Source organism: Heptranchias perlo, chromosome 13 (assembly GCF_035084215.1).
Source record: "Heptranchias perlo isolate sHepPer1 chromosome 13, sHepPer1.hap1, whole genome shotgun sequence".
Lineage (NCBI taxonomy): Eukaryota > Metazoa > Chordata > Chondrichthyes > Hexanchiformes > Hexanchidae > Heptranchias > Heptranchias perlo.
In genome coordinates, this window is record NC_090337.1 from 50,640,399 (window position 1) to 50,656,799 (window position 16,401).

At 41.0% G+C, this 16,401-nt stretch overlaps 2 protein-coding genes across 2 annotated transcripts in view; one reads left to right on the forward strand and one right to left on the reverse strand.

Moving 5' to 3' along the window:
* The first annotated feature begins 224 nt into the window (after positions 1-224).
* Positions 225-16,401, forward strand: part of ngef (neuronal guanine nucleotide exchange factor) — a 64,454-nt gene continuing 48,277 nt past the window's right edge. The window contains exons 1-3 of the mRNA XM_067995473.1: positions 225-352; positions 3,969-4,253; positions 12,905-13,058. Of these exons, the coding sequence (XP_067851574.1) occupies positions 4,028-4,253; positions 12,905-13,058 (380 nt within the window). The 5' untranslated portion in view covers positions 225-352; positions 3,969-4,027. The remainder of the gene's footprint in view (positions 353-3,968; positions 4,254-12,904; positions 13,059-16,401) is intronic.
* Positions 14,478-14,819, reverse strand: LOC137331705 (histone H4-like). The gene has a single exon (XM_067995696.1). It carries the CDS (start codon positions 14,817-14,819, stop codon positions 14,478-14,480), a length of 342 nt encoding a protein of 113 aa, XP_067851797.1.

Genomic DNA, 16,401 nt, shown 5'->3' on the forward strand with positions numbered 1-16,401 from the left:
ATATAATTCATTTCGATCTTTGCATTAATTTATTTCTTCCATCTGCTGCTAATGGTGCAAGATAGAACTTATTACCATTCAAATGCTATTGAATTTAAGTACATCAAAGGGTTAATACCGTAACAGTGTAACACAAACAAACCGTGCTGGACTTTAGTATTTAGAGGAGTGACGCAGGTGTACAGAACAATTACTAAACCTATGAATTGCTAGAACAGAGCAAAGGGCTTCCTGGAGATGCTTATCGAAGCCACTACTCAAGTTTAACGAAAATGGCTGCTGGTATGAATATTTTGCATGTGGAAAGCAGACCAGAGTGACTTACTGAGAGTGATCAGAATTTAAAGAATATGTAAGTACTTCCTAAAATATTTAATATTTCAAAAGGCCAAAGTGCATATTTTCTGAATATTACCAGTCAAGTAATGTGTGCTGTTAATTTCTGGGAATAACCTGCTTTCTGCAGTGTTAAGACAGATGAGGTTTTAACTATTATCTGAATTTATATTTTAACTCTCTCGCAGCCGGCCCACAAACTTACTGTGTGGCATCTATGGACTCTGGGGTGGGACTGAAACCATGGCTGAAATATTGTATTTACTTTAGAAGAACTCACAACTAAAAGTGGGTACAGGAAATGGCTGCTAGGCAGAGCTTGAATGTATGGCAGAAGATGAGATTACAAACAGCTACTCTTCCCCTCCCTGTTTTACTACATCAATCATGTTTTCATGAGAAGTTTTTTTTGCTTTAGGTCAAGTATTCTTGATTCTGCTTTTCTCTCACTTTTTCTGCTAGGAAAAAAAATAATTCCTGTTGTCCTAATTGAATCAAGCATTCACACAGCAATTCCTTTCACCCACGATTTGGTAGAAGAAGCCTGCTCCTCAGTATTGGTGGAGGGAGAATTTCCTATGAGACTATAACACAAAACATGCATCTAATGAAAATGACCATAAGTAATTTTTTTAATGTCATTGCTTTCCCTAAATTCATCCAATACGGCGAATTGTAGAGGAGGACCTGATTGACGGTGTATTACCATGAATCAGGTTCTCGCCTACAATTCGCCGTTTTTTTGGATGCTCCAATCTGAAATTTAATTTAGATTTCTTAACTTTCAGTTCTATTATTAGTTTCAGAAGTTGCCTGGCTGTAAATGTATTAACACATGGGCAGAGAAGGCATCAAAGTCCAAATTAGAGTAAATTCAGAATTCAGAAAGAGATCTTAATTGACTCACTTCAGGTTCAGACACAACTTTGAACTGTGTGGTAGACGCTCTGTGCTATAAGGATTCTGGGGTTATATAAATTAGCACTTCATTTTTCTTGATAAAGAAGAATATTAAAAGGCATGGGAATGAGCAGGAGTTTGAAATTAGACGGGGGTGGGGAGGTAATTTTCACTTTCACCGTTTGGGCAATAAACTGGTGGAGCAGGTCGCCTGTCTGTTGTAGAACCCACCTGATTTTCATTTCCTACTGATCATACCCAGAACAACTCTCCTCTTCCCACCCCCGCACCGTCACCTCTGGAATCCCACAAGGATCTATCCTTGGCCCTCTCCTCTTCCTCATCTTAATGCTGCCTCCTGGCGACACCATCCGCATACATAGGGTCAGCTTTCACTGATGACACAAAGGTCTCCCTCTCTACTACCTCTGGGCTGTCAGACTACTTTTTCGACATTCAGTTCTGGAAGGCATAATTTCTTCCAGCTAGGCATTGGGAAGATTGAAGGCATCATGTTCAGCCCTTACCACAATGTTCATATCCTCGCCACCAGTTTCATTCCCCTTCCCAGCCACTGTCTGAGGTTGAACCAGACTGTTCACAACCTTTGTGCCCTATCTGATTTTGAGTTGAGCTTCTGACCCCAGATCCTCTCCATCACAAAGTACTTCTGCTTCCACCTCTGTAATATCGACCACCTCAGCCCATGTGTCGCTGAAACCCTCAGCCATGCCTTTGTCACCTCCAGACTCAATGACCCTGGTTTTAACTCCCCCCGCCCGACAGAAATCAGGCAGGGCGGGGGGGCCGTTAAAATTAGATCAGTCACTTACCCCTTCTGATCCCGCTGCCTTCCCGCCATGTCCCGCTGTTAACCTGCACTTTTGAGCAGGCGAGCAGGACACCCGCAGGAAGGAAGCGGGATCCTACATGCCTCACAAGGAAGCTTTGAGCCTCCCTCGCCCTGGGCTACCACCACCCCTCCCCACCCCAAGTCATGGACAAAGCACCACTGACCCCCAACTTCGGGGCTCACGCTCATCTTACCCACTCCTCTTTAAAATTGGGGCCAATTAGTCCAATGGTCTCCTGGCCAGCCTCCCTCTTCAGCCCTCCACAAATTGCAGCTGATCCAAAACTCTGCTGGCTGTATTATATCCCCCATGACTCTCCCATCACTCCGATCTTCATTGACATATATTGGCTCGTCAAATTTAATATGGCCTCACCCTATCTTTGTAACCTCTTCCAGCCCTTCAACCTCTCCCGCACCCTGAACTTCCCATTCCTCTGAATCTGGTCTCATGTATCCCTCTTCAGCCATGCTTTCACAACATCAAAAACTTGCATTTATGTAGCACCTTTAACGTAGTAAAACGTCCCAAGGCGCTTCACAGGGGTGATTTTCAAACAAAATTTGACACCGAGCACTTGAGGAGATATTAGAACAGGTGACCAAAAGCTTGGTCAAAGAGGTAGGTTTTAAGAAGCGACTTCAAGGAAGAGAGAGAGGTAGAGAAGCAGAGAGGTTTAGGGAGGGAATTCCAGAGCTGCGGGCTAAGCAGCTGAAGGCACCAATGGTGGAGCGATTAAAATCAGGGATGCGCAAGAGGCAAGAATTGGAGGAGTGCAGAGACCTTGGAGGGTTATAGGGCTGGTGGAGGTTGCAGAGAAAGGGAGGGGCGAGGCCATGGAGGAATTTGAAAATAACAATAAGAATTTTAAAATCGAGGTGTTCCCGGACCAGGAGCCAATGTAGGTCAGTGAGCCTCATACCCATACATAAGGTTGCTGCCATTTCGGTGTGCACATATGGAGATGGGAAAATTGGACCCTCAGTTTTATTTTGGCAGTTATATATAATCTTAAGTACAAACCCTGATTTTTGTTTAATATATCCAGATTGGGGGTGGGTGCAGACTTTGGATGTTGCATATTGCTTCCTTCTTTCAACTTTGAATTCTCTGAATTAAAAGAAAGCATTGAAAATGATGGGGAGGGGTGGGGGGCGGGGGGACTGAAGGAAATTGGGGTTGGTGTGCAGGAAGCAGAAATAGAGCTTCATAGACAATGAAGGAAATAGATATCCCATCATGCTGAAATTAGATAAATTGGTTGTACAGCTTCTCTCCATCCCATCTCTGACCACTAGGCAGATCGTACAGATCTCCATGGAAACTGGAAATTGACAGATGATAATACTATTAAAATATGTATTTTTAAACTCCCTTACCTGTAACATCTTTCCAGACCCTTATCAGAAAACCCATAATGAGGCATAGTGGAGGCATATTAATTTGTGGTATGTTAGCTACTCATCTTGAACCATGTATTGTAACAAAAGGAGACAGAATGGCAAGTAAAAATGGCATGGTCAGCAGGAAGTTTTCTTAAAGGGACAGGTTAGCCTATATAAATTATCTACACCAAAGTTCTGTTATTTCAGAATGTTATCTGAATTGGACCAAAACAGATAGAACCAGATTTCTTATTTGGTTTGGAACTCATTCCCACCCACTGTACCCTCCTTTAGTAACTGTGCTATTAGTTGCCATGGTAATGAAGATGAATTCATGCCTGGTTACTGACAATATTTCAATAGCTTATTTCTGAAATCTCTTTTCATTTCATTTGAGGTGAACTAATTACAATACAAATGCCCTTGGAGTAAAAGATTCAGGGATACCCACCGGATTATAAATATAATATTACATTTCTTTCCATTTACTAAGAGTACCCAGTATGGATTCAACAGGAATAACACAGCAAAGAGGAACATCAGCGTGAAGGGATGATAGCAAGCAGTAAAAGCACTGTGAAACAGATTGATGCAGTGAAAATGGATGATGCTCACGGTGATAATAGGGAACTTGATCTCACTCAACATGACACTGACGATTCAGAGCGAGAAGGAAAGAGGCACATACCTATCCGCAGGAATTCTGTGTTTTACCGATCTATGAGGAGGAAACGACATACCAAGGGTCAGTCTGAATCAGCACCAAGACAAACAGACAGTAAGTTACTGAGAAATACAATCACAATCAGTGGCATGTACAGGGTCACAGAATAGTCATGGCACTTCACTATACAAAAACAATATTTAATGGATTCCATACCTTCACAGCTGGTAACCAAACTGTTTTTTATTTTTTCCCCCTCAATTTTCTTACCTTATCTCCTGACTTATGTTGGGAAGAGGATCCATGGGCACCAGCTTGCCTTCCAGCACCTTGTCCAATTGTTCATTCGTCACATGTGAGCCTAGACAGGAGTGTCAGCAGGTTACTTGATCATGGAGGACATTACAAGGCCATGAGGATCTTGAACCTATTCTTATTTGACACCCACACGTGTACAGGTTTCTTTGAATGGCAATCAGGAGGGGGAGCCCACCCTAGCTAAAGGGCACTGCAACCAATTGTAGCACTCAACTACTGCCCCAGCTGACATCATCTAACTCTGTACAGACCAAGGATCGAACCTGGGATCTTCCTGTCTGTGCCACACAGGATGGTGCCTTTAGCAATGGAGCAATCAGTGGATTTCTGACCCAATAGTTAAAACAATAATGACAATTGCATAGTCAGGCCACTGGTTATGAAAAAAATTGTACCGCATTATTACCCATCAGTCTATTTCTTGCTGTTCATATTTTTAAAGAGGCACTCTCTTGGTAATTGGTGAGGGATAATAACAGAGCAACCACTATTATTTTTGTTGTGATGAAGTCGCATGAAAGTGATATGATAACATTCTTGTGATGCAGGAATACACTGTGAAGGGATTTGTGCCATTGCATTGCAACATTTGGTAAACATAGAAAATGGTACGGCAAACATTTTTTTTCATTATCACTGAGCCCCCTTAAGATCTTGCCTCTGGAATAATCAATTATCTAAAGTGCTCTTGCTCACAGTGAAATACGGTAAGTGCATTCAGTCAGTTTGTCCAGGCAACATTTCCATGGCTTTTCATTCAGAATACAGAATTCAGACCCACCTTGCTACTCAGGTAAGAGGATGGGTTTAACAGAGTTTCTGTTTGCTCATGTCAGTAGTGTTACATGTAAAAAATGTTTCCTTGTTTTCATGCTTAGGGCATTTAAAACAATTCATCTCTTTCTTAAGCTTGATGTTTTTTTGTGCAGTGTCATTCACAAATTGAGAGTCCAATATCTGATATGAAAATTTTACAATACAGCAAAAATAATTTTTCAAAAGCTCTGGTGTAAATATAGTTTGAAAGTGCATTTATGATAGATTTGGTGGGTGCCGACTCTCTGCATGCCTTCAAGAGGGAGCTGGACCGGTTCTTGACTGGGGCAGAAAATATATCATAGTGAAGGTAAGGAAGTGTCTTTATAGATAACACTTGGTCCATGTGATCTCCCGGACTGGTTTCGATTGCTTGAGGGGGTCGGAGAGGAATTTTCAGTGTATTTTTTTCCCTTATTATCCCTGTTTTTTTTCTCTGTTTTATTGCCTCTCCCAGGAAATTACATGGCTGCCGGGGGAGAGTGGGGGGAGGGGGAGGGGGGCCGGGGAGTAGGGATGTGGGGAGAGGGAAGAAGTGTATAGTCATGATGCTCTGTCCATCATGGTGTGGGATAGGCTTGATGGACCAGCTGGTCTTTTCCTGCCCATCAATTTTGTATGTTTGTAATATTCAGAATAATGATGAATAGAAGGGAGTTATACAGGTGTGGCCCTGTAAATAACAATCAAATTTCATGGGCATCGGTGGCCCTCCAGCAGTACCTCACTCAAGTGGGTATTCTTCATTTGCGAGTGTGTCGACAGGCAATTCAATGACATAGTGCATCGCAGCCATGTGAACCCTATCCACACACATTCATTTTAAGAGAGGGGCACTGGATAACATCATGAGCGTGAACCATAGCTGATTTTATTCCCTTGCCTAGCTTGGGTCAGCTACAGCTGATGTCAGCTCACAGAGCAGTGATCAGCTAATTCAACAGCGATCAATATCAATCATGGGCTCTCTCTGGTCTGTAACAGAGTCACAACTCGTGGTACATTTACCTACTGAACCAACAGGAGAGCTAACTCATTCATTTAGTAATTACAATAAATGTGATTTGACTCATTTAGAAAATATTTGTAATGGTCAAATCCAGTGTGTTATACAGGTTTGGATTGTCAGCTTCTACAAGGCTTATATAATGTATACCACTCTTGAAACCATGTAAGCCCATTTTGTTTTACAATTTTAAAGATGCGCATAATCACTGGAACCCAAGATTGAGTTATTGCTTGTAACTCCTTGTCAAGGCTCTTTTTTTTTAAACTAGCAAATCTCCCAAGGCGGTGCACACGGTTGATCAAGAGCTGCAGTAGGGTTAATGTTAGTGGGAAAGTGATTGATGAACAGATGTGTTGTATATGTAGATTTGTTTAAATGTAGTAATTATACATAATGATTAAATAATGACATTTATTTAGAGATTTGAATAGGAATAACTCATTAATTTAGTATGGTATTGAATGATAAAAGTGAATGAGTAAGTTAAGTAAGTAAAAAATGCAGTAAAATGTAATGTGAATGTGTTGGAGAAGATTCCGCAATACCGGAAATGGGTAAATTCAAAATGGTGAATTACGAAGGTATCTGTGTGAGTAATGAAGCTGAATAATGGGGAGCGAGGACACAGGAAACAATGGACAACTACAGAATACAGCAACAAAATATTTAATAATAAATTTTGCAATACTTGATCATGAATTCAGGATTCACTCATTCTATTCTTTTATCTATACACTTTTGTTGGAAGCAGGCTATGGGGCTAATCATGGGGCTGAGAGCCTTGAAATTTCTATAGATTGGAATAAATTTTGAGGATAGTTATAATGTTTGATTATGGTTAAGAATGACTAAGAAAGATGAATGAGGAGAGTGACAAAAGTGTGACAGAACGTATGATAATCATTCAGTTACTTCTATTAATTTAATCATTAAAATAGGAAATTAAAAGAGTCCTAGTATCAGTTCTGTGTTACTAGTCTATCAATAACTTCTCTACTATTCACTGCAATATCCTGGTGAGCATTTAGAAGCACAAGCCCGGCTAATTGGTTTTCACCGGTCGAATTGCAGAATTAACTAGTTCAGGAAGAACACCCATTGTTTCTGTGTTCTAGCAAGTGATCTAAGGCATGTTCTTTCAAAAGAAGGAGTAGTCCTATATAAAAAAAAATCATAGAAATTTCGGTGGGTGTTTGAACACCCTGAGCCCCCACCTACACCACTGGAGAAGTTGAACGTATTTATTAGAAGTTATTGCAACTCAAAATGTCTAAAGATTTCATTTGTAGGTTTCACAGCAGCAATAAATTGAAGAAAGAATGTTGAGAACTTTTATCAAAGCAGTTTTCAACACCTCTTATTTTTCAAATAGCACCAATTTTAAAATGAAAGGATTGATGTAAAGGATACTCTCACTAATGCAGCACTTAAGCCTGTTGTGTAGAATTGGAGCAATGAATTTTGGTTTTAGTTGTGTTCAGTGACTGGTGATAAATTGAAAGAGATGTATTTATACAGGGAGCAAAAAAATGCATAGTTCCATGACTCACTAGAAATAAAATTAAATTTGAGGCGGATTGGTTCTAGCTGCAGGAAGCTGTAGGTGGACTTAAGTTGTGAGGAATGTGGTAATAATAGGAATGCAGTCTGAACCCCTGCAAATGAATAATCTTTAGTATGGAGATATGAAAATGGGTAAGGTATTTCTACAGGACACATTTGGCAAAGAGGAGATATATTTCAAAAGAGATATTCTCCCACAGTAATAAAAGATGAGTTTAGTGAGATTCAATCTGAAGAATATTTTTTTCTTTCCTCTTCCCAATTTTGTTCCTTCCCACCTCACCTTAATGCATTGGTTCCTTGCTGGGATACAGTTCCATGTATGCCAGTCACTATCCAGTATTTTGCTCGTGCCCATTATTAATATGTAAGCCTTAGCAGTGAGTGTCAGGAGGCTATTTGACCATGGGGATGCAATACAGTCAGGCCCAGTCCTGTCCTTAGCCGACACTCACACATGGGCACTTCCAGCAAGGGCGCTGAGCAATGGGATGTTTGTAGCTTTCTGTAAATTAGAGAAGGCTTATAAAAAGGAATCTTTTTCTGATTGGAAGTTAATTATTCCAGGTTATAAGGTCTTTAGAAAGGATAGGGAAACTGGAAGAGGAGGAGGGATAGCCTTATTGATTAAAGATACCATTACAACATTAGTAAGAGAGGATATAGGTAAGGGAATGCAATCAGCGGAGACTCTATGGTTAGAATTGAGGAATAAGAGAGGACATAAAACTGTAATGGGAGTTGTCTACAGGCCTCCTGATAACAGCAATGAAGTGGCAGAATATATTAATTCAGAGATTAGAGACCCTTGTAGCAAAAGACTTTAATTTTCATATAGAATGGGAAGAGCAGAGTAGCTCAAGTCAGAAAGGTAGTGAATTTCTTGTGCATTGAAGATAGTTTTCTGGAGCAATATGTTCTAGAACCAACAAGAGGATAGGCAATACTAGATTTAGTAATGAGTAATGAGCCAGACTTAACTAATAATCTAACAGTATAAGGGAACATTTATCCTAACAATGGTCATAATATGATCGAATTCAATGTTAGGTTTGAAAAGGAGAAACGTAACAGTTACTAAAATTCTAGATTTTGGTAAGGCTAACTTTAATGGGATGAAACAGAGACTGATGACAGCAAACTGGTCAAAACTGTTATCGGGTAAAACTACAGATGAACTGTGGGAGGTGTTCAAAAAAGAATTTAGCTTAATACAGGACTAGTAAATACCACTAAGGGACAAGAGCTCTACTTACCAAATAAAACAGCCATGGTCGACAAAAGAGGTGAGAGATAACATAAAACTAAAGGAAAGAGCGTACAAAAGTGCAAAGAATAGTGTAGGGGACTGGGGGAGATATAAAGGACAGCAAAGGAAGAAAAAAAAGATAGTAAGAGCTGCAAAAGGGATTACAGAAAGAAAATTGTGAGGGATATCAAGATTAACACAAAAAGTTTTTACAATTATGTTAGAAGAAAAAGGGTAGTCAAGGGTAATGCGGGCCCTTTAAAAGCAGATGCGGGTAATATTGCAAATGAAAATAAAGAAAATGGCAGACTTGTTGAATAATTACTTTGTGTCAGTCTTCACAGTAGAGGAAGAGAATAATATACCTGACATTCCAAGGAAATAATAAGGAATCAAGGAATGGAACTTACTAAAGTTAATGTAAGTAAGAAAACAGTATTAGAAAAAGTAATGGCACTAAAGATTGACAAATCCCCAGGACCTGATGGTTTCCACCCCAGGGTTTTAAAGGAAGTAGGTGAGGAAATTGTAGATGCTTTAGCCAAACTCTCTCAATTCAGGAATTATCCCTTTAAATTGAAAAATTGCAAATGTAACTCCATTATTTAAGAAATGTGAGAGAGAAAAACCAGTAAATTATTAACCCGTTAGTCTAACATCTGTTGTGTGGAAGTTATTGGAATCTATAATTAAGGACAGAGTGACTGAGCATGTAGAGAAATTTGAGCTGATTAGAGAGAGCCAACATTGATTTGTAAAGGGTAGGTCATGTGTAACTAAGCTAATTGAATTTTTTGAGGAAGTAACTAAAGTAGTAGTCAGGGGAATGTCTATGGATGTAGTTTATATGGACTTCCAGAAGACATTCAGTAAGGTTCCATGTAGGAGACTGTTAGCTAAAATACAGTTCATGGAATTGAAGACAAATTATTGACCTGGTTAGGAGATTGGTTAGGCGGTGGAAAACAGAGAGTAGGGATAACGGATATGTACTCAAATTGGAAGGAAGTGACTATTGGTGTTCCACAAGGATCTGTGCTGGGGCCTCAACTACTCACTATATTTATTAAAGACTTAGTGAACACAACAGAGAGCCATATATCCAAGTTTGCCCATGACACAGATTGGTGACATAGTAAGTAGTGCAGATGGGAGCATAAAATTACAAAGAGACATTGATAGATTAAATGTGTGGGCAAAACTGGCAGATGGATTTCAACGCAGGTAAGTGCGAGATCATCCATTTTGGACCAAAAAAGATAGATCTGAGTATTTTTTAAATGGTGAAAAGCTAGGAACAGTGGAGGTTTCGGGGTCCATGTACACAGATCACTAAAATGTAGTGGTCAGGTACAAAAAATAATTTAAAAGGCTAATGGAATGTTAGCCTTTATAACTAGAGGGCTAGAATATAAAAGGGAGGAAGTTTCGCTATAGCTATACAAAGCCCTGGTTAGACCACATCTGGAGTACTGTGCACAGTTCTGGTCACCACACCTTAGAAAGGATATATTGGCCTTGGAAGGAGTGCAGCGCAGATTCACCAGAATGTTACTACTTTTACCGCTGCTAGGGGAGTCTAGGACAAGGGGGCATAACCTTAAAATCGGAGCCAGGCCATTCAAGAAAGGAGTTAGGAAACACTTCTTTACGCTAAGGGTGGTAGAAGTGTGGAACTCTCTCCTACAAAAAGCAGTAGATGCTAGCTCAATTAATAATTTTAAATCTGAAATCGATAGATTTTTCCTAGCCAAGAGTATTAAGGGATATGGAGCCAAGGGAGGTGGATGGAGTTAGGATACAGATTAGCCACTGAATGGTGGGGCTGAATGGCCTACTCCTGTTCCTATGTTTCTATACCATCATAGGTATATGGTGAACAGGCATTTGTTCATGGGTGTATGGCAATCGTACAGTTAAAAACATAGATTAATGACAGATTTACACAATATCAGAACCTTTATTAATTATCTATGGCTACAAATTGGATTACGAGAGACAGAAAATTACTTGCAAAAGTTAAGTCTCGAAATGCTGAGGTCAGGTCTGCCGTATGCAAAAAAAAATCAACAAGTTATCTTTAGCCCCAGTTAGTGAAAGATGTCAAACAACAATTAAATGAAAGACTAAACTTATGTAGATTAAAAGACTCAGAGCTACAGCTATATGCAGAATATGGAAAGACGAGGTAAATTAATCTTTTCAAGTATCTCATGGAATATGAGAAAATATAAAAAAAAGATGGATATGAGAATCAAACAAGCTGGAAAAATATTTGACTGCTATAAGAGACCAGAAATGAAAAAAACAAGAGCATTTTTTGTACTGACACTGACATACAATATTGAGAACAAAAAGCAAGATACGACCAGCTGAGTGTTTCCAGCATTTTCTGGATTTGATACAGTATTGAGACTAGAGCTTTGGAAGTGCATAGAAAAAAAATACAGGAAGCAACAGAAATGAATGTGATTAAAAACTACACTTGGAAGATGAAATCAATATGCTAAGAGCACGAGGACGAACTGTTATGGAATTGTGAGTAGGGATGGGAGGTCAGAGCAAGCTTCAGTAGAATGGACGTGCATGCATGACATTGAATAGCGGAATGAAATAAAGAGGGCTGGAACGGGAGGCAGAATTAGGCCTGAGGAAATGACAGAACCGGTATAAGAATAGAACGGTTTGGATATAGTTAATTAGGAAGGTTCTGCAGAATTTGTTGAGCTTCTGAAATAGGATTACAATGTGTGTCACAAGAAGCCTTAGGGATAATGATTTGAACATTCATTTTAGAATGTAAAAATTAAAGCATTTGTTGTGATACAAATCAAAGTTTGATTCTTTGTTTATCAAATTAGCATTTTATCACACGATGGTGGCTTTCAGGTCTTATATTTACAATCTGAAATACCTTAAAGGTGACCTTCATAGAGAATTTAACAATTCCTACATCATTATCAGAAGGATATTCTTGATAATATATCACAGGACTATTTATATAGTGTACAGCGTGTGAAAGCTGGCACTGGTAAGTGTATTGCACAGGATCATATTGGAGCAGTCGCACAATTGTTGAGAAGGCTGAACATGATTTGTATGGTAGACATTGCTGCTGGCTTGTCCTGTTCTCAAATATCATTTTCTCTTCTATCGTAAGTATAAAAACTTACCCAGTTTTCAGCATGTGTATAGGAGTTGAGATTAATATATCTATGAGCTAGTCAGTATCTGCTGTTAAAGAATGAACACCTTTTAACATGCAGAAGGGTTAGAGTTAATTCAGATTTTTGGGTTCTAGTGCAGCTTTCGTGAGTCTGAATCTTGAGGTCACTAAACTGAAGTTTAAAGTTTCATTAGCTGGCATGAAACCTGGATTCATTTCTTTGTGTGACAGTACATATTCAACAAAAGAATCAAATTTAGCCATAGGTGTATCAGTTAAAGTCATAATTGTCCTGGTCGAAAAGCTACCTTTTAAACTATTTTGACAGACTCAACATTTTAATTTAACAAAACCCTTATATTTTGATATCCATATATATCCATTGTTTATTTTCTGGTGGAGTCTAACCAATGTAAATATATTACAAAGTTCTTGAAACAGTCTAAATCTATCTCATTGCAAATATAAAATCATACTTTTTTTGCCACAGTACAAAGTATGTGGACTCCTGGTGTGGATGCCCTGATTGAAATTGTATTTATAACATTACAGAAAATGAGTTATATGTTTAATAGCTTAGCCCTGTGTGGTTGTATGGTAACCTGTGTAATAAATTTAACTTTTTCTGGGTTTTATTCGGTTAGATAGCTACAAGACCATGAGGAGTGATGGGCTGCAGGAAACACCAATCAATATAGGTTGTGCTCCCAAGCCTTCTGATTCATTGCCTTGCTGGAAAATCCCCACTGCCACCCCACAGCGCACTCAGAGATCTCCACTACTCAGCAACAACCTTAGGTAAGAACAGGGAAACAACTCTGTTTGCATTGTGCATGGTGAAAGTCCAGGCCGTGTAGCACAAAATGCAAACCATTGGATGATATAAAGCAGTACCTGAAACGTGTGTGATGTACTTTTGGCATGTTTTATCAAAATGTTTTGACTGATTCTGATTTTCCAACAAGTCTTCCAACATAAGAGCTCCGATTTTACCTCAGGGTGGGTATCGGACAGACGGCAGCAAACCATCCTGACCTCGGCGTGAGGCCTGGGCCTCATCTGCATGCCTCTGGTCAGTTGCCCACCTGAAACTGGCAGGAAGCAGCATCTGGCTAGCAGGTGGAAGCGAAATATCAAGCGGCAGGAGGCCACTGGCAAGGAACTGAAGGAACAGTCCCCACGCACTCGGGTAAATCAGGAGAAGGGGGCTTTGGGAGGACCTTGCGATTGTGGGGGAAGCCTGCGGCAAGGAAGCTCTAAACTTTCCTTGTGGGGCCCAGAGGAACACTGTTGCTCCTCCTGGCCCCACAAGGAAAGTAAAAAAAGTTTTAAAACTTTTCAACTGTCTGGACCTCTTCTGGCCTCAACTCTTCGTCCCACTATGTTCACCTGGTGGAAAGCCACAATGACTTGCCTGCTCAGGCCGCTGGTTAAAATAGCTGTTGGGCCCCGATGACATCATCGGAGCCTAATCTGCATATTGAAAGAAGGGCCCCACCAGTTCCTGGCGGGTGTCCTTCTTGCCTACTCAGAAGAGGAACGTCAGTGATTAGGTGCCCCGGGCATCAGGGCCCGACTGCTATTTTAACCATTGATACTGTCCTTTGCAATGGCCTTCCCTGGTAACTTGTTCTATAAGTATGTTACCCCTTTGTGTAAAAAAATTTCATCTAATTACTCCTTACATCTCACTTTCTAATTTCCCCTGCCCCAGGCTTCCCCCAGAACCCATGGAACTATACCTCAGTGGGAGTCAATGTCATGGCGGGGGGTAGAAAAAATTGAATGGGGGAATTTCTAAAAAGAACCCAAACGACACTTTTAAAAGATTTCTTAGACTCATTTCTCCACTTTTTTTTAGCCTCATTTGCACTAACATAGGTGCTACACCATGTGAAGAACATAAAACATTGAGATGCCACCAGCAATTCCCACTCCATATGGAAGTTCAGTTTTTCCATCAGCTCCAAACCAGGGGCAAATAATTTAATGGGAATTCTTTTTGACAGTTTGAAGCTTGCTGATGCCAGTTAAATCCTGTTTGTTGGATTACTGAGTCCACCGGTTCTGTCCTCCATTGAATTCCACTTAAATACTCCAGTTATTATTTGTCCTACTTTGAACAGAAATAAAAATAACAGAATGCAGCAAAAACTGACTTTCTGCATTTTAGCTACCAGCTCCAGATCCCAGGCCTACATGTCGCAGTCTTTTGTTTCATGATTTGTAGAAAGGGTCGAGTTGTTCACAGCATCCGTATCCATAGAGAGTGCGGCCATGCTGTTTCAGAGCATACACCACACCCATGGCCGTGACCATCTTGTACTTAGTGAGCTCAGTGTAGGTGACCACATCCCTGATCACGTTCTCCAGGAAAACCTTCATCACCCTGCGGGTCTCCTCATAGATCAGACCCAAGATCCGCTTGACACTGCCATGGCGAGCCAGGCGGCGGATGACTGGTTTGGTGATGTCCTGGAAGTTATCATGAAGCACTTTGTGGTGCCGCTTGGCTCTCCTTTTGCCCGGTTCTATGCCACCTTTACGTCTGCCAGACATGATGATCCTTCACTCAAATCGCAACTTGACTGACTACTCAAGTGTTTCTTTTTCCCAATACTCTTCTGAGGAAATGGAAAGGTGGGGCCCCTGACTCCTTCCCTTAAAGGAATTCAACAGTAGGCATGTCAACCAAATTGACTACTACTTCTCCAAACAGTATATTCTCAGCAGATACCTCATGCTGGGCTCACATGACAGGTACGGTAACACAGTGGTTATGTTACTGGACTAGTAATCCAGAGGCCTGGATTAATAATCCGGAAACATGAGTTCAAATCCCACCTTGGCAGCTGGGGAATTTATATTCAGTTAATTAAATAAAATCTGGAATAAAAAGCTAGTATCAGTAATGGTGACCATAAAACTACCAGATTGTCATAAAAACCCATCTGGCTCACTAATGTCCTTTAGGGAAGGAAACATGCCGTCCTTACCCAGTCTGGCCAATATGTGACTCCAGACCCACAGCAATGTGGTTGATTCTTAACTGCCCTCTGAAATAGCTTAGCAAGCCACTCAGTTGTACAATCCTGCTACAAAAAGTCACAATAAGAATAAAACCGGACAGACCACTAGGCACCGGACAGGACAAAGGCAAACCAAGCCCAGTCAACCCTGCAAAGAACTCCTCACCAACATCTGGGGACTTGTGCCAAAATTGGGAGAGCTGTCCCACAGACTAGTTAAGCAGCAGCCTGACATAACCGTAATCACAGAATCATACCTTTCAGCCAACGTCCCAGATTCCTCTATCACCATCCCCTGGTACGTCCTGTCCAACCGGCAGGACAGACCCACCAGAGATAGCGGCATAGTGGTATACAGTCAGGAGGGAGTGGCCCTGGGAGTCTTCAACATTGACTCTGGACCCCATGAATTCTGAAGGCATCAGGTCAAACATGGTGCAAGGAAACCTCCTGCTGATTACCACCTATCGTCCTCCCTCAGCTGATGAATCAGTCCTCCTCCATGTTGAGCACCACTTGGAGGAAGCACTGAGGGTAGCAAGGGCACAGAATGTACTCTGGGTGGGGGACATCAATGTCCATCACAAAGAGTGGCTCGGTATCACGACTACTGACTGAGCTGGCCGAGTCCTGAAGGACATAGCTGTCGGACTGGGCCTGTGGCAGTTGGTGAGAGAACCAACACGAGGAAAAAACCTACTTGACCTCATTCTCACCAATTTACCTGTCGCAGATGCATCTGTCCATGACAGTATTGATAGGAGTGACCACCGCACAGTCCTTGTGGAGACAAAGTCCCGCCTTCACTCCGAGGACACCATCCAACGTGTTGTGTGGCACTACCACCGTGCTAAATGGGATTGATTCAGAACAGATCTAGCAGCTCAAAACTGGGCATCCATGAGACCCTGTGGACCATCAGAAGCAGCAGAATTGTATTCCAGCACAATCTGTAACCTCATGGCCCGGCATATCCCTCTCTCTACCATTACCATCAAGCCAGGGGATCAACCCTAGTTCAATGAGGAGTATAGAAGAGCATGCCAGGAGCAGCACCAGGCTTACCTAAAAATGAGGTGCCAACCTGGTGATGCTACAACACAGGACTATAT

Coding starts and splice junctions, on each gene's coding strand:
- LOC137331705 (XM_067995696.1), bottom strand. CDS start 14,819: ATGTCTGGCAGACGTAAAGGTGGCATAGAACCGGGCAAAAGGAGAGCC.